The sequence below is a fragment of the Mytilus californianus genome, unplaced genomic scaffold, assembly GCF_021869535.1.
Source record: "Mytilus californianus isolate M0D057914Y unplaced genomic scaffold, xbMytCali1.0.p SCAF_11, whole genome shotgun sequence".
Taxonomy (NCBI): domain Eukaryota; kingdom Metazoa; phylum Mollusca; class Bivalvia; order Mytilida; family Mytilidae; genus Mytilus; species Mytilus californianus.
The window spans coordinates 2,337,231-2,361,307 of NW_026262593.1; the positions used below are offsets into that span (position 1 = coordinate 2,337,231).

Here is a 24,077-nt window from a genome sequence, read left to right on the forward strand (position 1 = left end):
AAATATATTTGATAATTAAATCTAAATTTAAAAATCTACAATCTTTCCTTGTTTTTCAAATATTATGAAATCAATTTGAATTCATTATAAAATTCAAATGCTGAGGTTTTTTCCAGTATGTTATATACATATCAAATTTACATGAGTTATTGCCCTTAGTATGAGTTATAAAACTTGAAGAGGTATTGTATCCTGTGTAATAGAAAGTCTTTTCCTTTTTACAGTTTACTTTGAGATAACCTTAAATTAAGCCTGATTGTTTCATTGGATAATTAAAGGATTGGTTTTTAAGTAGGAAATATTTGTCATAATTTGATGAAAATTCACACATTTTAATAAAGTATTTAAAAGTACTTGTTGGCTGGGTTAAATTCATTGAGAGAAAAAACGGAGTATTAGCAAATAAATAATAACATTGATTGGAATGTTCAAAAACACAAAATTTCCATTGCGGAAAACTTCATCATTAACAGGCAAGTTCTGAAATAGAAATAATACTTATAATCGCATTTAGTATATGTAATATTGAAGATTAGATTATGTGGTTAAAAATCTAGAATAAAAAATGATCTAAAATCTATATAAGGATGAATGTGTCTATAGGATTGTTTCTGATTGATGTATACCATACATATGGGTTTTATCATGTAAACATGTACACATTGATATATCTAATTTATTGTGTCTGGAATAGAAAAGTGCTTATGGTAATTTTTAAATGCCAAATTGAATAGCACTTGATTTAATCTGTGAAGTCCCTTCCAAACTTGCTAAAGTCTTGTAGGACATTAGATGATGTAACTTAAAGGTCCCTGGCAAACTTACAAAAGTCTTGTAGGACATTAGATGTTGTAATTTAAAGGTCTCTGCCAAACTTACAAAAATCTTGCAATAAGCAAAGCTGTATAGGTCTCACTTCTGCAATACGCTTAATTAAGCCATAACTCTTTGAAAATTGCCAGACAGAATTCAACCAAATACATGTATGCACTAATTCTTCAACAGGACAAGGAGATGTGCACCTGTTATTTTATTTTTCAACTGAATGATATTGGGGTTTTCCATACCAAAACAGTGCCTTAGCAGGTTCAGATTTAAATGGGGCATTAGTTAAAACTAATTCGACAAACTATAAACTATGATTTTTGTTTGTTTCACAGTATAAAAAATAATATTTCACTATTACAGTCAATTTGGTCAAATTTCATCAAAATAAGGATTTGAATACTGAATTTTTTTCTAGTATGTTATATATCAGATTTACACGAGTCATTCAATCATTATAAATAAAGCAGGCATAACATTTCAGGGTGTGCACTAATGTATTTTTTTACACTCTGTGGCCGAGTGGTCTAAGTAGTTGAACTACTGTATCACTAGCCTGTCAACACTGAGGTTGTGCGTTCAAATCCCGCACATAGCAGGTGCGTTAGACTCCCAATCTCAATTAACCAGGATTGTCAGTTTTCCTACCAAAAGGTTATGGTTCTCTCCGGGCACTCTGGCTTCCTCCACCAATAAAAACTGACGGCCATTAAAAAGCACAATAGTGCTGATAGTGGTGTTAAATACCAATCAATCAATCAACACACTGATGAAGACTCTTCTGCACATGCTTTATATTTGTGATATGATTGATTTTGGGGGGTTTACATCCACTTCATTTGAACTTTGGTGGATTATTGTTGTCTCATTAGCAATCATACCACATCTTATTTTTATATTTGAAGAAAAGGACATTTGGCACAATTGTTTGAAATGTATATATATAAAGAAGATGTGTTATGATTGCCAGTGAGACCGTGCAAGACCCTCATGGGTAGTCAAGGTCGTTAAAAAAAAACCTTGTCGTCGTCGAGACAATTGTCCACCAAAATCCAAATTATGTTGATGTGAGCAACTATAGGTCAATCTGCACAACCTTCAACAATGAGCAAAACCCATGCTGTATAGTCAACTATTGAAGACTCAAATAACAAAAGGGAAAATTCTTTTTTCAATTTAAAAATGAAATAAAAAAATTCTATGCTTACTGAACACATTACACTTGAAAAACTGATAACAAGAAAAAGGAAAGTTGTTTTTCCTCTCGACTGAAGATATTTACCGGTATACAACAGCATATTTAAGTGCTTTCCCTTTAGAATATTTGCTTGTTGAAACATTATTCATATCGACCCTAAAGCTTTGCAAATTGTAGACATGCAACAGTTAAAAATAGAAAAAAAAAACTTATACCTGTAAACGTCTAAAACATATAGCCTTAGAATTGTTATAGCCAAAACAATAAAAAAATTATAAATTTAAGACCAGTGTTACAGTCCAAAATTTATAATATTTAAACCTGTTATACACAAATGTTGGTTGTTGTTGGGATATATAAGTACCCTCTGTGTTTTTGTTGCTTGTTTTTGCTTTGTAGCTATTTGATGAGTTAAGTCCTTTTCAACTGATTTTTATAGTTTGTTCATATGTTGTACTGTTACACCTCTGTCCCAGGTTAGGGGGAGAGTTGGGCCCCCACTAACATTTTTAACCCGCCCTCGTTTGAATAGTTTTACATTTGTCATTTCGGGGCCAATTTTATGCAGTATGGGCTTTTCTCATTGTTGAAGGCTGTACAGTGACCTATAGTTGTTAATTTCTGTTTCATTTGGTCTCTTGTGGAGAGTTGTCTCATTGGCAATCATACCACATCTTCTGATTTTTATAGGTATAAGTAATACTCAGGGAACAACTCTTATATGTTATCTTGAGTTATAATTTATGTGATGGGTTTGAAAACGGGCAGCTATTGCAATAATCACAGGTTTTAGTTGAAAAATTAAATACAATTAAAATGTCAAATTAATGCTTCGAAATAATGCAATGTTTTTTACCCCATTTATACTACAATGCTGCATTTCGTAATCCGAAAAAATAAAAAGTTCAACTGAAAAAGTTGAGACTTAAAAGCCCAATGGTAAATCTAATTATTCTATATTGAATTTATCAAGTTCAAATTATCATCTGAAAATTATTTTAAACTATAATGCCACCTGAGTCTCTAGTCCTGGGCCATCAGTCATAAAACATTTACTCAGTAATCAGTGTATAAAATTTGTGCTAGAAACACCAAATCTAGTATTATGATTGGTTGAATTCTGAGTCTGAGTACGATAATTGTACTGGATATTATTTTATAACTGCATAAATATTTTTGTCTCACCTGCCATGATGTTGCAGATGTAAGACTTAGTAGGGATGCTGGAGTCAGTAGGGAAGATTGTGATGAGTTCAGTTTCAGGGGAATTATTGTTAATCAGCAATATCAAGGTGTTGATCCATGCAAATAAATAAGATTATTTTTTTAAAGGATGGAAAATTTAACATTTTGTAAAAATTTATATTGTTAATCAGAAAACAAAAAACTAAATGTGTAAACTCTGATGTAGATTTATATTGGTAAATAAAAAAAAACACGAAAAAAAAGGGAGTAGCAAAATTAAATGTAACAATAAACTATAAATAAAGGAAAGAGCTCACTTCCTTTTACTAAAGATGTTCAAATAGTTAATCTATTGTTTAAAATTTTTGAAAAATTATAAAACGATTACAATTAAAAGTGTGGTTAAAAATATAATGTCATATTTTAACCCCATTCTAAAAGTGGGGGCTATATTGCAATCATCTTTTGTGTCTGTCTGTCCGTTCCTCCAACTAATATTTTTGTCATACTTTTCTCAGGAACCACTGACTTCATATTGATCAGCAGCTTGACAGTGATGAATTGTTATAAATTGTGTGATAACATGTCTGTCCGACATCTTTTTCTTGTTTGTCAATACTTAAAATATTTTTATATATTGATTTAAATTAAAATTTTTGTCACACATTTCTCCACCACTACTGAACAGAATGACTTCTATTTAAGTAAACAGCTTGCCATTAATGTCTTGTAAAACGTAAAATAACAAAAATACCGAACTCCAAGGGAAATTCAAAACAGAAAGTCCTTTATAAAATGGCAAAATCAAAAGCTCAAACACATCTAACGAATGGAAAACTGTCATATTCCTGACTTGGTACAGGCATTTCCTTATATAGAAAATGGTGGATTAAACCTGTTTTTTTATAGCTAGCTAAACCTCTCACTTGTAAGACTTATGAGTGCCTTTTAGATCTGTTGGCTCCCAAAACCAGGTTTTATAGCTAGCTAAACCTCTCACTTGTAAGACTTATGAGTGCCTTTTAGATCTGTTGGCTCCCAAAACCTGTTTGTGGATACTTTGAATTTTTCAACATGCTGAATTAAAACAAAAATATTTTTGTCACACTTTTCTAAAAATACTGCATAACAGAATAACATGATATTTGGTCAGCAGCTAATATCAGTGATGAGTTGACTTGTTTGTAGGCTCTCTGGATCTGTTGAATGCTTACTTCCTGTTTTTTTGATAATTTCAATGACCAGTGGGGGTATGCTTAGCAAGACAAAGTGTGCAATCTTGTTTGTTATCAATTAAAACTTAAATTATTGGCATTTCAAATTTTGATAACACAATTCAATGGTTACAGCGAGTATTAGCTGAGGCATTGTAGCTCTTAGGTCCTCATTTTGACAATTTGCTGACCTCAACACAATTCAGAAAACTTAATAAGAACCATTAGATTTACAGTTTTGCAGCTAAGCCATCATCAGATGTAATGAATTTACTCTTTTTCAGGGGACGTATATGACCCAGACTCTGATGCCTCTAATGTGTCGCTGAGATCTGTAAAACGAACATTCAGCCATAGACCATTGTCACTTTATGATGATCCTAAAATATCAAGTGAAAAGTCCCCTAGTTTACCAACAACACCTCAGAAATCACGATCTCCAGGACTCCCAAGGAAGAGTTTCTCTCCGTCTTTATTAAGACGTAGTATCTTCAATCGGTCTCAGAATGATGAGAAATGTTCAGGATGTGGGTTTCCAATAAAAGACGAGAAGAGAATCTCTATGAAGCGTGCTGGTGATATAAGAGATGTGTACCATCCGATGTGCTTCAAATGTTCTATGTAAGTACTTAACCTATATTTTTACAATAGATAAAGGTGTCCAATTTTTACTCAACTAAAGTTTTTTGTGTTTAAAGGAATCATCGTTCATCAATCCCCATTCTGTCTGTCTGTCTGTCCCTCCGTGCAACTCCTAAACAGCTGTTCAGATATTGATGAAACTTTACATAGTTGTAGACCTGAGGATGTACATAAAGGAATATAATCTGATGCAACATGGGGTGAATAAAGGGGGATAATGGAATTTACTTAGATATTGCAATATGTGGTAACAGTCTCTTCTTAGGACAACTCCTCCTAGTCTGCTAGATGGATATTTTACTTTAACAAATGAAGAACACTTTCTGAGGATTTTAGTATACTAAAAGTATTAAGGGGCTGGAGTATAATATTCTTTGGTGAGATCATTCCCAATCCTACGTTTGTCCAGATCTGAACATTATCATGGCTTCTGTTGTCCACTCAATGAGATGATATGAAGTCAGAATTTATTCCAATATTCTTTCAGGATATAATGAAAAAGTAAGGATTTTTTTAATTTTAAGCCCCCGCCAATAGGGGAAGGGGCAATAAGTGTTACCCTTGTCTGTCCCATCCGTCCACCGCATACGTCTCCAAAATTGGTTTCTCTTCTCTTTAGTTTGCCTCAACCAAATGTTATAAAACTTATACAAAAGCTTATTACCACAAAACACAGATCAAGTTCGAAAATTGGGTGGCGTCACTTTTACCGTTCATGAGTTATGCCCCTTCATACACATAAAAATTGCTGAATTTTTCGTTTCTGTTCTCTAACTTTAGTTTGCCTCAACCAAATGTTGTAAATCTTATACAAAAGCTTATTACCACAAAACACAGATCAAGTTCGAAAATTGGGTGGTGTCACTTTTACCGTTATGCCCCTTTACTAATGGCAAAATTGCAAAATTTTTTGTTTCCGTTCTCTAACTTAAGTTTGCCTCAACCAAATGTTATGAATCTTACATACATTATGCTTGTTACCACAAAACTCAGATCAAGTTCGAATTTGGGTGGCGTCCCTTTATAATGTTTATAATGCAAGGGGGGGTATCCATCTGTGTCCCATGGACACATTCTCCATTTATTTTGTAAGGAATACATAACTTGTGCAATTTTATGATATAAAATCCATCTTGATAGGTAGTGAGGCTTCAACACTTTTTATTTATAGAAATAGTACATTCACAATCTTCTGAAATTTAAATTCCCAAAAACCAACCATTAGTAAGTTGTACTGTGTAAAGTGTCACTTAGAGGTATAGCTTATCTGGTTATCTTTGACAGTTAAATAGTGTAGAAGATGAGGATGATTATTATTAGATATATCACAAACAATTTCAGGTCAATCATTTAATACAAATAGCCTATATATCTACTAGGTCTTAGTTACAGGAAATGTCTAATTGTCTAGTATCATATGCTTGGTAAGGACATAGATTTTTGCCTTAAATGAAGATACATACAAATCAAATATCTTTTAAAATGTGCTGGAAATGATTATATAAGATTACCAACATGTAACAATGTGTGGAAACTAGAGTTATTTTATAGCTTTTCAAATAGAGATAATTCTTTTGAGTAAAGCTATTTAGATGAATGCTTATATGTCATTTTCTACAAATGACCAGGTCAGAAAAGGTCATCACAGATCATTTAAAACTTATTTTTAAGACAATGATAATCAAATGTCATTACATGTAATAGTAGAATAACTCAGTCACAAAAGACTGTGTAAAAGGAGCATACTTTAAAAAAATATAGAAAACCACATAATTCACAATTCACATGATTTGGAAATACTGCTCTAAAACAGTATACATGTACTTGTTTGTAAAAAACTATTTGTTGATATTCTCCAGTTATGAAATTAAAATTGTAAAGAAAGGTATAAGAAAAAAAAAAGAAAAAGTTTTTTTTCAAGCTTTTTTCTCATGCCTTTCCCTTAGCCTGGCATCCTGACCCAATCTAATACTTCGTCGATAGGGCCAGGCGTAATACAATCCACGTGACCAACTATCAGCGCTGAACAGGACTGAATTACTGCGCATGCGCGTATTTTATAATCAAGGAATATATCGATCGGATTGTAAATTAACTGTTGATTCACGATGTTAATCAACAACGCTTGGATTATATTTGTTAAAGTTTTCGAAATTTGCATTTCATATTAAAATAAAAATAGTTTTCAATAAATTTGTGGCAATATAAATATTTCCCGCCATGTGTCAAGAAATGAAGCTATCCCAAGATGCATCATTCTAACATCCAATTGACAGAACCATGTTGTTGTATTCCGCCTGGCTCTACTGTCGAGCAGTGAGCCAGGATCCCAGGCTAGCCTTTCCCTTTACAGTTTTATTAATGGGAGATAATCAGTTTTACTTAATTTATTAAGGGTGGATAACATTAAATAGCCAATCTAAAACTTTGATTTGATTAGAAATGTAAAAGGTATTGTAAGCAAATCTTAAAATCTTGCCCACTATGTGTTACTTTGATGTATGCATGGTAGATAACTCTTTCCTCCTTATGACAGTACATTTTAATCAATAAATATTTTTTCTGCAGATGAGGAATTTCATAGTATGCATTTATTTAGAAAAATAAATAACTATTTATTATATTCAATCTGAATTAGTTTTTTGCAGTGTTAAGATATGATTTATTACTTGAAATTGTTTGTTCTAATGAATTAATGAAATCATATTGAAAAATGAATATTTTGTGAGCTCTTGTTGTACTAATGTTAAATTTACAAAGTACAGGTATTTGACTTTTTGGGGGTCTTTATGACAGAGGATCATGAGAAGGTATTTGACTTTTTGGGGGTCTTTATGACAGAGGATCATGAGAAGGTATTTGAGTTTTGGGGGTCTTTATGACAGAGGATCATGAGAAGGTATTTGACTTTTGGGGGTCTTTATTACAGAGGATCATGAGAAGGTATTTTAGTTTTGGGGTCTTTATGACAGAGGATCATGAGAAGGTATTTGACTTTTGGGGGTCTTTATGACAGAGGATCATGAGAAGGTATTTGACTTTTGGGGGTCTTTATTACAGAGGATCATGAGAAGGTATTTTAGTTTTGGGGTCTTTATGACAGAGGATCATGAGAAGGTATTTGACTTTTGGGGGTCTTTATGACAGAGGATCATGAGAAGGTATTTGACTTTTGGGGGTCTTTATTACAGAGGATCATGAGAAGGTATTTGAGTTTTGAGGGTCTTTATTACAGAGGATCTTGAGAAGGTATTGGAGTTTTGAGGGTCTTTATCACAGAGGATTATAAGTAGGTACTTCAGTTTTTGGGGGTCTTTATGACAGAGAATCATGAGTTATATATAGTTGAACATTTTGTTTTTCCTCATTATGTTTGTAACAACTGTAGCCACATATAGGCATCACCTATAATGTCCTAAATCTTCACTTGTGTCACACTTCCTATAATCAACAACTGTATCAACTGTAGCCACATATAGGCATCACCTATAATGTCCTAAATCTTCACTTGTGTCACACTTCCTATAATCAACAACTGTATCAACTGTAGCCACATATAGGCATCACCTATAATGTCCTAAGTCTTCACTTGTGTCACACTTCCTTAATCAACAACTGTATCAACTGTAGCCACATATAGGCATCACCTATAATGTCCTAAATCTTCACTTGTGTCACACTTCCTATAATCAACAACTGTATCAACTGTAGCCACGTATAGGAATCACCTATAATGTCCTAAATCTTCACTTGTGTCACACTTCCTTAATCAACAACTGTATCAACTGTAGCCACATATAGGCATCACCTATAATGTCCTAAATCTTCACTTGTGTCACACTTCCTATAATCAACAACTGTATCAACTGTAGCCACGTATAGGAATCACCTATAATGTCCTAAATCTTCACTTGTGTCACACTTCCTTAATCAACAACTGTATCAACTGTAGCCACATATAGGCATCACCTATAATGTCCTAAATCTTCACTTGTGTCACACTTCCTATAATCAACAACTGTATCAACTGTAGCCACGTATAGGAATCACCTATAATGTACTAAATCTTCACTTGTGTCACACTTCCTTAATCAACAACTGTATCAACTGTAGCCACATATAGGAATCACCTATAATGTCCTAAATCTTCACTTGTGTCACACTTCCTTAATCAACAACTGTATCAACTGTAGCCACATATAGGAATCACCTATAATGTCCTAAATCTTCACTTGTGTCACACTTCCTTAATCAACAACTGTATCAACTGTAGCCACATATAGGAATCACCTATAATGTCCTAAATCTTCACTTGTGTCACACTTCCTTAATCAACAACTGTATCAACTGTAGCCACATATAGGAATCACCTATAATGTCCTAAATCTTCACTTGTGTCACACTTCCTTAATCAACAATTGTATCAACTGTAGCCACATATAGGAATCACCTATAATGTCCTAAATCTTCACTTGTGTCACACTTCCTTAATCAACAACTGTATCAACTGTAGCCACATATAGGAATCACCTATAATGTCCTAAATCTTCACTTGTGTCACACTTCCTTAATCAACAACTGTATCAACTGTAGCCACATATAGGAATCACCTATAATGTCCTAAATCTTCACTTGTGTCACACTTCCTTAATCAACAACTGTATCAACTGTAGCCACATATAGGAATCACCTATAATGTCCTAAATCTTCACTTGTGTCACACTTCCTTAATCAACAACTGTATCAACTGTAGCCACATATAGGAATCACCTATAATGTCCTAAATCTTCACTTGTGTCACACTTCCTTAATCAACAATTGTATCAACTGTAGCCACATATAGGAATCACCTATAATGTCCTAAATCTTCACTTGTGTCACACTTCCTTAATCAACAACTGTATCAACTGTAGCCACATATAGGAATCACCTATAATGTCCTAAATCTTCACTTGTGTCACACTTCCTTAATCAACAACTGTATCAACTGTAGCCACATATAGGAATCACCTATAATGTCCTAAATCTTCACTTGTGTCACACTTCCTTAATCAACAACTGTATCAACTGTAGCCACATATAGGAATCACCTATAATGTCCTAAATCTTCACTTGTGTCACACTTCCTTAATCAACAACTGTATCAACTGTAGCCACATATAGGAATCACCTATAATGTCCTAAATCTTCACTTGTGTCACACTTCCTTAATCAACAACTGTATCAACTGTAGCCACATATAGGAATCACCTATAATGTCCTAAATCTTCACTTGTGTCACACTTCCTTAATCAACAACTGTATCAACTGTAGCCACATATAGGAATCACCTATAATGTCCTAAATCTTCACTTGTGTCACACTTCCTTAATCAACAATTGTATCAACTGTAGCCACATATAGGAATCACCTATAATGTCCTAAATCTTCACTTGTGTCACACTTCCTTAATCAACAACTGTATCAACTGTAGCCACATATAGGAATCACCTATAATGTCCTAAATCTTCACTTGTGTCACACTTCCTTAATCAACAACTGTATCAACTGTAGCCACATATAGGAATCACCTATAATGTCCTAAATCTTCACTTGTGTCACACTTCCTTAATCAACAACTGTATCAACTGTAGCCACATATAGGAATCACCTATAATGTCCTAAATCTTCACTTGTGTCACACTTCCTTAATCAACAACTGTATCAACTGTAGCCACATATAGGAATCACCTATAATGTCCTAAATCTTCACTTGTGTCACACTTCCTTAATCAACAATTGTATCAACTGTAGCCACATATAGGAATCACCTATAATGTCCTAAATCTTCACTTGTGTCACACTTCCTTAATCAACAACTGTATCAACTGTAGCCACATATAGGAATCACCTATAATGTCCTAAATCTTCACTTGTGTCACACTTCCTTAATCAACAACTGTATCAACTGTAGCCACATATAGGAATCACCTATAATGTCCTAAATCTTCACTTGTGTCACACTTCCTTAATCAACAACTGTATCAACTGTAGCCACGTATAGGAATCACCTATAATGTCCTAAATCTTCACTTGTGTCACACTTCCTTAATCGACAACGCCTTGTAAATGGCTGGACAGAATTCAGGCAAGTCTATCCATCTACAGAACATCCTATTGTACTTCTTGTTTCCCATACCAAACCATGGACTTGCTAGATTCTGTTTTAATAATTTCAAGACACTGCAGGTGACATACTGTAAACAATTTTTTTGTTATTTTGAATTTGATGTTCTAAAAAATCTTAAAGGATTCAAGCAATATATAAGTTTCTACATGATAGATTATGTCAAATTTTTTAAATCACACCAAAGTCTTTTTATGAAGGGATAAACTGAAACTGAAAAATAGACATTAAGAACTGGTTATGTCTCAGACCTGACACGGTGTGTGAATGCATGAAGAGAGTTTATTTTCCAAACAGCATGAACATTTCTAGTACTACCATACTGTACTGGGGTAATTGTATTTTGTGGGATGATAAACATTTGTGATGTTTTCTTAGATAAAAATTGTCAGCAATCTCACCATGTTTTAATCTCATTGTTGATATGTTGTACTACATGTCAACCATGTCCTTCACAGTAACAATCTGGATGCTGATTGACATCCTTAGGCTACTATTTTGTTATGATAGTATTATTGGACATGAAGACTTGTGAGATTGGTCCCAGATGTGACCTTCATCTACCTGTAATTAGTACCACATGTTTTACGTGGTATCGAATATTGCATATTAATGTCTCAGTTGTTCTTTACAACAACTTTTTATAACTGAAGATAAAGTGTTTTGGTGCCAGTGTTTAGGCTTCATAATGGAGAATATTGCTTAATATTACATATCTGTTTGATTCAATATATTTTGAAAGAATTGGTTTACTGTAAACATCATATACTGATTAGAAACACTTTACAGATGTAAACAAAAATAAAATAAAAATAGTAATGGATAAATAAAAAGCAGATGGGACTGATAATTATAATGTGTTAAAAGTGGTAAATGTTTTCCTGAGACTTAATTCACCCGAAGATTACTTTAAAATACATGGATGTTCCATTGCAATACAAATGTCTTGACTTTGCCAAATATCAGAAAATACTGTTCGTTAAATAAATATCGATGGAGGATTTAAACAAGAAAAGTGAAAACTTTTATTTTCTATATAGGTGGCCGAGTGGTCTAAGTAGTCCAACTACTGTATCACTAGCCTGACAACAATTAATGAGGTTGTGAGTTGGAGTCCCGCATGTGAGGGTGCAATCAACTCCAATCTTAATTGACTATGATTGTCAGTTTTCCTACCAAGGGTCGGTGGCTTTTTCCGGGCATAGTCTCAGGCTTCCTCCACTAATAAAAACTGGCCGCCATGAAATAGCAAACATTGGCTAAAAGTGGTGTTAAACACCTATAACGACTGAATTATTCGGGTAAGAGCAAAATCTGTATAATGATTTAAAAGCAATAACAATATTCATATGTCTTTTTTAAAAAGAGCCGGTAAGAAAATATACTTCATAAGCATGTGAAACAGCTTAAGGGAGCAACCATTTAACTTCAAGGGGTGGTTATGGTTTTTTGTATGAGTCAGAACATTTTTTGTTTTTCTACGCTATCAATCAAATTATTTTTTGCAAAATTTAACACTATAAGGTATGGGGAAAATCTCGATTCAGAATTTTTTTTTTTGTCATCTGCTTGACCACAATATTTTTTTTCATCAAATAGGGGATCACAATATTTTTTTAGGAAAACCCCCCCCCCCTTGAAGTTAAATGCAAAATAAATAGGTTCACAGTATGCTTTGTGTTGGGGGGGCATGGTGGACATTAATTGTATTGATTACATGATGCTGCAATCTTTTGATCAGTTTATGTCATACAATCTTCCATAGCAGATGCACTGACTTCTCTATTACCTTGATGAAAGATGGTTCTGATGTCAGATAGAAAAGAAAAAAATAAATCTGGCATGAGATAAGGAGGAGCACTGCTGACTAATAATATTTATATTATAGGTGTTTGATATAGGTTGTGATTAATGAAATGGAAAAAATATCTGGTTCTATGAATCATGTTTTAATATAATTATCTGGTTAATTGATAAGTTGTTTATTTATTTGTGTATTGATTGAGAATCTCCCAAAGTGACAGTTAGCATGGATCTTGAAGTAGAAAAAAAAAGAAGGAAAATTGAATAATTGATGCTGTGGACAACAGGAAACGATACATTGAAGAAATTCTTATATTTATCAAAAAAGTGAAATAAAAGAAACAGATTATGATCTAAGAAGTCATTGCAAGGTATTCAGGATGAGAAAAAACTCTCATCCGGAGAAAAATTCTAAAAAATATCTTAATAAGTCACAATAATGGAAGAAAGCTTAGAATTCTAATAGACCAATTCAATTAAATGTGATTGTAAATATCTACAAAAACTATTAGGCTTTTTGGTTTAAAGAAAAACCAAATTGGTTAAATTTTTGTGCATTTATATGTCTCTGTAAAATAAATTTAATAGGATTTAAAAGTGTTGAGAAATTTTCTCCTTATGATATAAGATAGCTACCCCATGGTGGAGAGGATTTTAATTGTGAAAAAGAGAAAATAAAAATTTAATAGTTTTGGATTTATTGGTATATTGATTGTGATATACATTGTACATTAAATCATTAGAGGAAAAGATTATCATCATAGTATTCCACAATGAAGTATATTTATCCGCTGTCATTAGTTTTCAGTGTTCTCTTCTAACATTTTCAACATATGCCATTGGTTAAATATAGATTCTACCACTGCATCAAATGTGATATGATATTTATCCACTCGAGACAGTTAAATTTTCAAATTTAAAACGCGAGGCTCGCCGAGCGTTTTAAATATTTAAAATTTAACTGTCGAGAGTGGATAAATATCGTATTACACGAGATTTGGTGGTGGAATCTGTTTCTCTAATGATTTTCAAACTATATGCAGGCAAACTTATTCCTTCTTTTTGAATGATCTGCAAAAAGATGTGTTCTTTCTATGTGACGTCATCAGGCATGGTCGCCTTTTTTCATGCCGTCACAATAGGAAATTCAGGGGAAAGCAAGAAAATTCGACGTCATAATCAGATTTTAACCAATGAAGAACTGAGATCAAACGAACCACACGTTGATTAAATTTTTTTTATACAATGGGTGCAGAAAGGGATAAATTGACGAAGAATTAGAGAATATTTTGTGACCCTCTGCCTTTTCCATTAAAATTGTTTGCCCATCACCACCTTAATTTCTCAATATTTATAGAAAAAATTACATCTCAAAAATACATATGATAAAATATTTTGAAATTCTTATCATTTCTAATATACATTTCAAACAGTTAAACTTCATTGTTCACAAACATTTCAGATGAGAATCCTAGCAGTGACATCTTTTTCTTTCAAAAACGAGCACAGAAACCTATATTTCCCCCATTATTTTGATATACTAAACCTTTAGTACATGATCTGTTAAAAAAAGACGTTATTTGTGAAAATATTGTTATTTTGATTTGTAAAAACAAATTTGTCCAATTTACTATGAACATATCTAGGACATTTATATCATCAATTTTAGTGATTTGTTGTCTTGTGTATAAATATAAAAAGAAGAACATGTGGTATGATTGCTAATGAGACAACTCTAAAACCAGTGACCAAATGATATAGAAATTAACAACTATAGGTCACTGTACGGCCTTAAACAATGAGCAAAACCTGTACCGCATATGTGAGCCAAAATTTGTTCCTGTGAAAAAAGTTCCAGTGGAACTTATATCACAAGAAATATGTTCTGGGAGAACTTTTTTCACAGGTAATTTCTATATAAATTTGTTCCATCTCTATAAAATAAGTTCCAGGCTTTACCTGGTGAAATAAGTACCGGGTTGGTGAAATTTGTTCCTTACCTAGTGAAATAAGTTCCGGGTTTATGATATTTGTTCCTTACCTGGTGAAATAAGTTCTGAGTTTGTGAGATTTGTTCCTCACCTGGGGAAATAAGTTCCTTGTCTGTGAAATATGTTCCACTTGTTAAACAAGTTATCTTATATACTGAGCATTTGTCATCAGTGAGTTTAAAGTTATCATTCAAGTGCATTATAAAAATAAGTATTATATTAATAATATAATAGATAAAAAGTGTAAATCATCCAGTTTGGATCTTATGGAGTATAGCAAATGTTTAATTATATACTCTGTAAAAAATATCTAAATGACACTTTTGAACCAGAAAAGATTAGAATAAGAAAAATCATTCAGAAAAAAAAGTATAGTTTAAGAGGAACATATGTACAAATTTGAAAGGGACAAAGTGACTTGATCATTTATAAATATCAAAAGACATGTAGAAAAAAAAGACACACTCTTTTGAAACTGTGCCATGTCCAAAGTACATATATGACTAGAACAAGGGGCCATGACAGTTAACAGGAACCAAGGAGGAATACCGCATAAAACATAAATACAAATTATGATACATTACCATCGCTTTTATTTCTTATCTTCATCCTATAGTTACAGTAAATGCCTTCAATTGCAAATGTATCCCATGCAAGTACACTCAGTACAGCATTTAGCTTGCATTATAATTTAAGTGTAACAAGAAAATGTTTCGGTGTGCAATAATGATTGAGCGGAACTTATTCATTAGTTTCTATGAAATAATTACATGTTCGTTAAAAACTAATGTCACAGGAACTTATTTAAAACTTTTAAATATTAATTGAAACAAAATTCATGGAGCTATGATTTTTGTTCTGGAACTTATTTCACATTTGGCTAAAAAATTAGTTCCGGAACAAATTTTACAGTGCTGGAACATATTTTCTGTGATATAAATTCCGGTGGAACATATTTCCTATGAAATTTGTTCCGGCGGAACAAATGTCACGCCGGAACAAATTTTTTGTTACACATACGGTAGATGAGTGGTCCAGGTAGTCAAACTACTGTATCATTAGCCTGTCAACAATTAGGTTGTGAGTTTGAAACCCCACACGTGGCAGGTGTGCTCAACTCCAATCTTAAATTGACTAGGATTGATAGTTGTTTTACCAAGGGTCTGTGGTTCTCTTCCACCAATAAAAACTGACTGTCATGAAATAGCACAATACTGCTGAAAGTGGCATTTAACACCAATCAATCAACCCATTAATCTATTGTCTGCATCCATTTGTACAGGAGTTCGAAATTCTAGAAATAAGTAAAAATACACGGGTTAGGTAGGCATATAGTTTCAGTCCAAATGGGTTTTTATTGTTTCTTCATGTAACATATCTGAATAGTAGTACACCAAGATCTGGCCTTTATCATTATAATTGTTCTGGGTTCCACTGGTTCTTTATGTAACATATCTGAATAGAAGTACACCAAGATCTGGCTTTGATCATTATAATTGTTCCGTAGACTTCTTAATCAGTTTTCTATAGAAAATCATATTATAGCTAGAAAAATCATAAATTCTTAATAATGGTATAATTAATAATTTTTTACTGTCAATGGCATATTTCTTCATTTCCGTACAATTGCTAGAACTCTTGGGGAAATTAGAATTATAGAAATACAGTCAGAAACATGAGGCTTGGAAAGCTGTTTCATAGTTAAGTTCTTCATCTTATTGGAACATTAAGAAAACATCTTCATAGAAAATAATTTTCAAATGACAAAACTTCTATAGCATGAGTTTTATTCCTCTATTAAATTATTACAGTAATAACCAAAAAAAAAAATTTGTATTGTAAAAAAGAATATCATATTAATTTTTATGGCAATGAAGCAACTAATGTTAAGCACATCATGTGACAACGAGATAAAGTAATGAAATAGAAGTAGTGTTATTTTTCCGTTAATCTGTTGTACGAAATATGTAGTATCAATATTTTCACTTATTTGCTTATCATTTGACTTAAAAGCTTACCTAAGCTCTGATATACCAAAATATGAGAGATCACTTCTCACGAAAATTAGAATAAGTGCATATCACTTGCCATAATGAAACTAGGAGATACAGTAAACCAAAACCTATAGCAACAGGGAAAAATTCTGCAAATCTTGCGGAGATAAAGTAGAAGATGAAGTGCACTTCCTTTTATATTGTCCCCTATATAAAAACTTTCAAGAGAAGTTTAGTATTTTCCAAAATTTGCTTAAAGATAATGATATCAAATCAGGAATCTAGTTACTAAGTAATCCAAATAATTTGGTTATTGCCAAACAAATATATATATATATAATTATTTGAGACAAGCTTTTGAAGTTCACAATAACACTTAGTGTCAGTTGGTCTACCATAAGTTATGGAAGTACTATACAAAATAAAAATTAGACTTTTAGTTATATTTATATGGCATATCATTCATTGTCATTAGTATTCTCATGTTATGCATTATGCATTATGTTTTATTTACATTTATGTTTTATTTACATTATTTGTCGTGTTGTATATCATGTATATGTCATGTATGTTGTACACTGGATTACGCAATGTCATATTTATCATATGTGCTTTATCCAATAATATATTTGAATTTGAATTTGAATTTGAATATTCAGAAATGAAGGTCTATTGTCATTGTTAATCAGTGAATGCAAGCTAATTTAATCTAATATGTTGAGTTTCAAAGTGGTAGTATTTAATATAGCTATAAAGGAATTGCATTTATAATGCATAGTGACAAATTTATAATGCATAGTGACAAATTTATAATGCATAGTGACAAATTTATAATGCATAGTGACAAATTAATATTGGAGAAGGATTAGAAAAGATGACATGATTCTGTAATTTGATATAGAAGAACCAATCAATAATAAATGGAGTTCTATCTTATTTTGTGCCAACTTTTGAAATATATCAGTTATATGTAATGTCAATAGGCTTTATCTGTAAAGTAAAATATCACATAGTCATTTAATGCAATGGGACTTACAGGAGGCAGGTTTGCAGTGGTATTATAGTAAACAAAATTAAAATTTTGCTTTAAAATACATAGAATACTACAATATCATAGCCAGTACTTAGATGACTTGTGATATACTAAAAAGTTTGTAAAATGTGTTTTCATTACCTTTCGTTATGGGTGATGTTACACCTATGGCCAGGAGAGTGTGTGTTCTGGGGTTCAGACGATGAAAACAAAAAAATACTAAGAATGACTATTATTAAGAGGTTCATGACTGTTAAAGTCAGAGCGTCATGTCTCAGACACTAGATAAGCCTGGGGATGTACTGATAAGATTGACAGTCTTCGGGTCCCTGTTTGTGATCCCAAGATGGATACAATATTACTGTATTGATGATTTGACTAGCAAATAAATTTAAAACCTTATATGAAGCATTTATAGAAAAACACAATATCTGTATTTAGTGATAGTTTTTTGCATGATATTATTATTGTATGTTTGATGATGGTAGAATTCCAGAGTTTTCATCCAGTCAGAAGCCTGTGATTCAGTGGTTGTTGTTGGTTCATGTTAATATGTCTGTCATATTTGTTTTTCTTTAATTGTTTTGTTATAAATCAGGCTGTTAGTTTTCTTGTTTGAATTGTTTCACATTTTGTTATGTCTGGGCCTTTTATAGCTGACTATACCCTATGGGTTTTGTTCATTGTTGAAGGCCTATCTGTGACCTATAGTTGTTTACATTCACGTCATTTGGACTGTTGAAGAGTTGTCTGATAAGCAATCGATCATACCACATTGCCTTATTTATATATTGTAATATAGCAGATGCAATATCCAGATCCAGGATTTTGAAAAAGGGGGACCAAAACTGGGCAACGTTAGGGAGCTGGACATGTAGAAAATCTTTGCATTAACATATATGTAGGTCCATAAGTGGGCCCCACCTTTTGTAAAAGGGGGAGGGGGCCCAAACTAGGCAATATTAGGAGTAGGGCATGTGAAAAAGGCCTGCCAACCCCCCCCCCCCCCCCCCTTAATCCATTTTAGCAGTTAGGAGTTTAACAACTGTTATCCATTTTTCTGATTGTGATTTTGTGTCAAATTCTCCTCAATATCACCAGTATATATGTAGATTCTGACATTTGAAATCACATTTTTCCTGTCCCAAAATCTGATAGATTTAGGTTCTTATGGTCCGTCAGTAACGTGAGAGCACGGTGGCCATGAAAAGTGTTATTTCCTATTCAAAATTGTGTTAAATTCTAGTTCCTAATTGTCATTTAGTAACTTGAGATCTGCAACCTTAAGTCAACTTATAAAATCTTCCATGTAATTCATTTAAAGATGGCTTTTGTTTCCTCTCTCATTCCATGACAAATCTAATTATTACAAGTAAATGTAGTAGTAAAATTAAAGACTTGTCACAAAAGCTATGTTACATCCTAGGAATATTAAACATTGGTGAGACATGCTTGAGAAGACCATGTACGACAAAAATCTCCTTAAATAATTACATTAAGAGGCTTTTGCAAATGAAATTTTATAAATGTTATATAATTCTGTAGAAATTAATTTTTTATTTTAATAAGTTAAGAGAATGGCCATCAGGTACCTTGTATTCAACCCTTTTTTAGCTCACAAATCCCAAAATGCCACGCTGAGCCGTTGTCCACACTTTGAGTTCATCAGTAATGTCCATTGGCTATAATTTTATCTTTAAAAAACTTCTACTCTGTTTGAACTCTTGATTAAAACTAAAATTGGTCAGCTTCGGTCATCTATAAGATCTGGATGTCTACTATTATAAAGTTGGTCTATGTCAATCAACAAACATAGCCACTGTGGCTAAAAATAAAACATCAGAGGGGTCAATATCTCAAAAAGGTACACATATTTTAAATAAGATAAAAATCAATGCAGGAAAAAATCTGTCCAATTTATACAAATGTTGAAAATAATATGTATTGTATGCATGCTCTTATATTTTGTATTGTTAAATATGTTAAAGTGAGAACACTTTATAAGTCTGTTTGACTTCTGTGTCTTATCCAATTTGAGTTTATGCAAATAAAATATGTCTAAACTAAACTAAACTAGAAATCTGGGAAAAAAAAACAGGAAAATGGGGGAAAATAGAAGGTTACTAAGGAACTGGTAAAAAATTATCACAAAATGTGGTTACTAAGAAAAAAAAGAGTTAACAGGTAAGAAATTTTTTTTTTCAAAAGGTGGGAAATTGGGAAAATGTGGGGAATGGAAGAAAGGAAATAAATGCAAATTAATAAATTGTGTCAACTGGGGAAAAAATTAATAAATTGTGTCACCTGGGAAAAAAAATAATAAATTGTGTCAACTGGGAAAACAAATTAAATAAATTGTGTCAACTGGGGGAAAAAAATTAATAAATTGTGTCAACTGGGGAAAAAAATTAATAAATTGTGTCAACTGGGGAAAAAATTAATAAATTGTGTCAACTGGGGAAAAAATTAATAAATTGTGTCAACTGGGAAAAAAAAATTAATAAATTGTGTCAACTGGGAAAACAAATTAATAAATTGTGTCAACTGGGAAAAAAAATTTTAAAAATTGTGTCAAGTGGAATTAAAAAGGTGGTAAATCATTCAAATATAATACAATTATTTTGGATAGGTAACCATAGAAACACTGGTGTGTAGAAATACTGCTAAGGACTTCTTAGTGCACTTAAAGGAGGTCCTTTGCGATATTTCTACGAACCATATAAACACTCTTTTTCAAAGTCAGAAATAAATAATCTATGTACACCCCATTAATACTCTTAACATAGTGTTGGTTATCTTTATAGTAACTTTAATTTCATCAATTTAAGCTTTGTTTATGAGGATAGATAAATAAATAAAGCAATAAATTTATAAAATTACAATTATTGAATTCACATATAAGGTTGTTTAGCTCATAAATGAGGGGTAATATGTCAACATGTGAATTTGATAATTGAGATTACAAATTGAAGGAATAAATAGAAATATTTCTTGTTCTTTGTGAAGTGTTGTTTACAGTTCAATAAACTGATGGAGACCTTAATCAGACTATTTATTGATTTAAAAGGGTACAGTCATAAATCTTTTGAAAAGTCAAGTTTTAACTCTGAGTTAGTAATGAATTATAAGAAATGTGACACCGAGTTCCGAATTTACATATCTTTAAGCCAATTTAAATGGAAATGATCCTCACCCTGGCTATTTACCTCAATAAAACAATAAAAGTTGCTATTTATGGCTTTGTAACTTAGTTGAATTTAATTATTTTTAGGATGAATGATTTCCATTAATTTGTCGTGACTAGGAATTAATTTTTTTTCATTTCCATAGAAATAGATTTATTTTTAAATATATACATGTATGTCCGTACATCCTATATATGTAATGAAATGTTGGTACTCAATGCTCCTGTTAAAAGTTAAAAGGGGGCCCTGGTGGGCGAGTGGTCTAAGTAGTCGAACAACTGTATCACTAGCCTGTCAACACTGAGGTTGTGAGTTTGAATCCGGCACATGGCAGGTACTACTCCAATCTTAATTGACTTAGGATTGTCAGTTTTCCTATCCAAGGTCAGTGGTTCTCTTCAGGCACTCCACAGCTTCCTCCACCAATAAAAACTGACCGCACAATAGTGTTGAAAGTGGTGTTAAACACCAATCAATCAATCAATGTTAAAAGTATACATAGAAGATAATTTCATTTATGTTTTTTTTTTGTAATTTGATTATGTATGTACCAAAGAGATTGAAAAAGACAAGAGCCATAAAATGTCTTTTTGATGCATCTTGTATATAATTGAATACTGGGGGGAAATTTCTAGATTTTGTTTGACTGCTGTGAAAGACTGTGTCTTACAAATAGTTTTGAGATGTTAGTACTTATTGATAACTTGTAACAAATAACTTATTATGAAAATTGTGCAACCTAATAATGTAACAGATCTGAGCTAATTGATTCTGTAATGCATGTGTTGTGGTTAAATCATATCTGCAGGGATGGATCAAGGATTTGATGTAAAAGGGGGGCTCCTGAGAATTAGGAATTAGAGGCCTTATTTTTACACAAAATTGGCTGTAATTTTACTGTAATTATATTTTCTTTCTTTTTTTAGGGGGTGCCTGAATCCCCACCTGAATTGGTTATAGAGCTGAGTAGTAAAAGTATATTAAATACCTATTCAGTACTGCTTTAACTTACTTGTTGAATAATCTTTAGAAGTTTTTTTGTTTATTTTCAATAAATTTATGTTGTATCTGATTACGTTTGGTGTCAACAACCATGTACATGTCTTTATCTTAAAAATTAGAAGACTCAGAATTATTTTATTTTGCCTGCATTTTTGTCTTGTGATGAAATTGTATCCCATACCAAAAATAGATCAATTCATCCTATACTTCATGCTTGATTGACTTTAACTTTCATATATAAAAAACTAATGTATCAAAGAGGAGTATTATAATCTTGCAGGCATTAAAAGCTGACAACACCATAGAATTCTAGTTCAAATTAGATCACTGTGATCTATTTTTATGCACCACTGACTTTTTGCAATTTTATATTGAATGAGTGTAATGTGTAAGATCATGAAACTGTCAATCAGTAAACTTAAGTTAGCAGATTAGTATCTAGGCAGTTTGACCTAATTTAATTTTCTTTTTGTTAACATCTTTTAAGTTCACATCAGATATTGTATCTTATGTAGTTTTGGATGTGAAAGCACCTAAACCGACATCTAGATGCATTTAAGAAAGTCAATCTTTAAATAATTTAAATTTGACATACCTGTACTTTTTAATGCTTTCCTCACTTTCATTTAGAATTGAATTAAAGTGCTTAAATTTCATAATCATTTAGATGAAGGATTATATAAGCTTACTTGTATTTTAGTAATTGTTATTTTATTATAATTTTATTAATATATTAAAGTTCCAGCACCCAGAAAAAAATCTGCCATTTTAACCTGTTTCTAAGTTTTACACGTCCAGCTGCAAGTTTACATTAGAAAATTTAATTGAAAGTATTTTAAGATGTAGGCAGTGATTTGAGTATACCTGAGTAGGTTGTTATTACTGGGGTCAATTCCCATATTTTAGGCAATCCATTAACCTTACAAGTAATAGTTTGTATTCAATTGTTGGGATGGAACTTGCTGTTCTGATACATTGTTCAGAGATGCAATGTATAAAAACATCATTGCGGTGGCGGATCCAGGCGGAATAAAGTGTGTAACCCTTTGATTGCCATAAAATTAAAATACAAATTATATATCTTTTTTTTTACGGTTTACATAATTTTTAAGCATAAAATTGTCTGAAATTCTTTTGCGGTATATTATGAATCCATTTTATACAATTATCCCCCCCCCCCCCCATCTCTTAAAAATCCTGGAAACATCCCCTGCATTGGATAATCCATAGATTTACTCTGTATTGTATACATGAAGTAAGTTGTAAAGCACCTTTAGGGGAAAACTAAAAAAACAATTTCTCCCAATGAAAGAATCTTTCATTTTTATACGACCGCAAAAATGCAGTCATATATTGGTATCACGTCGTCGAGGGCGTCGTCCGAAGACATTTGGTTTCCGGACAATAACTTTAGTTTAAGTGTAAAAGTTCAATACCACAAAAGGAAGGTTGGAATTGTTTTTGGGGGTGTAGGTACCAACCGTTTAGGAATTAGGGTCCAAAAAGGGGCCAAAACAAGCATTTTTCTAGTTTCAGAACAATAACTTGTGTATAAGTATTTTGATTGCTCTGAAATTGTACCACAAGGTTCAATACCACAAGTAGAAGGTTGGGATTCATTTTGGGGCTAATTGCCCAAACCGTTCAGGAATAAGGGGCCAAAAAGGTTCTAAAACAAGCATTTTTCTAGTTTTCAGACAATAACTTGTGTTTCAGTGTATGGATGTCTCTTAATTTGTACCACATTTTACATAAAGAAAATTTCTTCAAAATTAATTTTTTGGACAAAAAGGGGGGGGGGGGGGGCAATTTTTTTTCCTCAAAAAAAATTATCTTCAA

General features: G+C 32.3%; 1 protein-coding gene and 1 long non-coding RNA gene across 10 annotated transcripts in view; both read left to right on the forward strand.

Annotated features, from left to right (window-relative positions):
* Positions 1–349: 349 nt before the first annotated feature.
* Positions 350–24,077, forward strand: part of LOC127719355 (rap1 GTPase-activating protein 1-like) — a 145,316-nt gene continuing 121,588 nt past the window's right edge. For all 9 annotated transcript variants that reach the window (XM_052225428.1, XM_052225436.1, XM_052225434.1 and 6 more), the window contains exons 1-2: positions 350–473; positions 4,707–5,043. In XM_052225428.1, the coding sequence (XP_052081388.1) occupies positions 425–473; positions 4,707–5,043 (386 nt within the window). In that variant the 5' untranslated portion in view covers positions 350–424. The remainder of the gene's footprint in view (positions 474–4,706; positions 5,044–24,077) is intronic.
* LOC127719363 (uncharacterized) lies at positions 6,320–8,368 on the forward strand. The gene is made up of 3 exons (XR_007990235.1): positions 6,320–8,007; positions 8,051–8,138; positions 8,182–8,368. It is a non-coding gene; the product is annotated as an uncharacterized LOC127719363 (long non-coding RNA).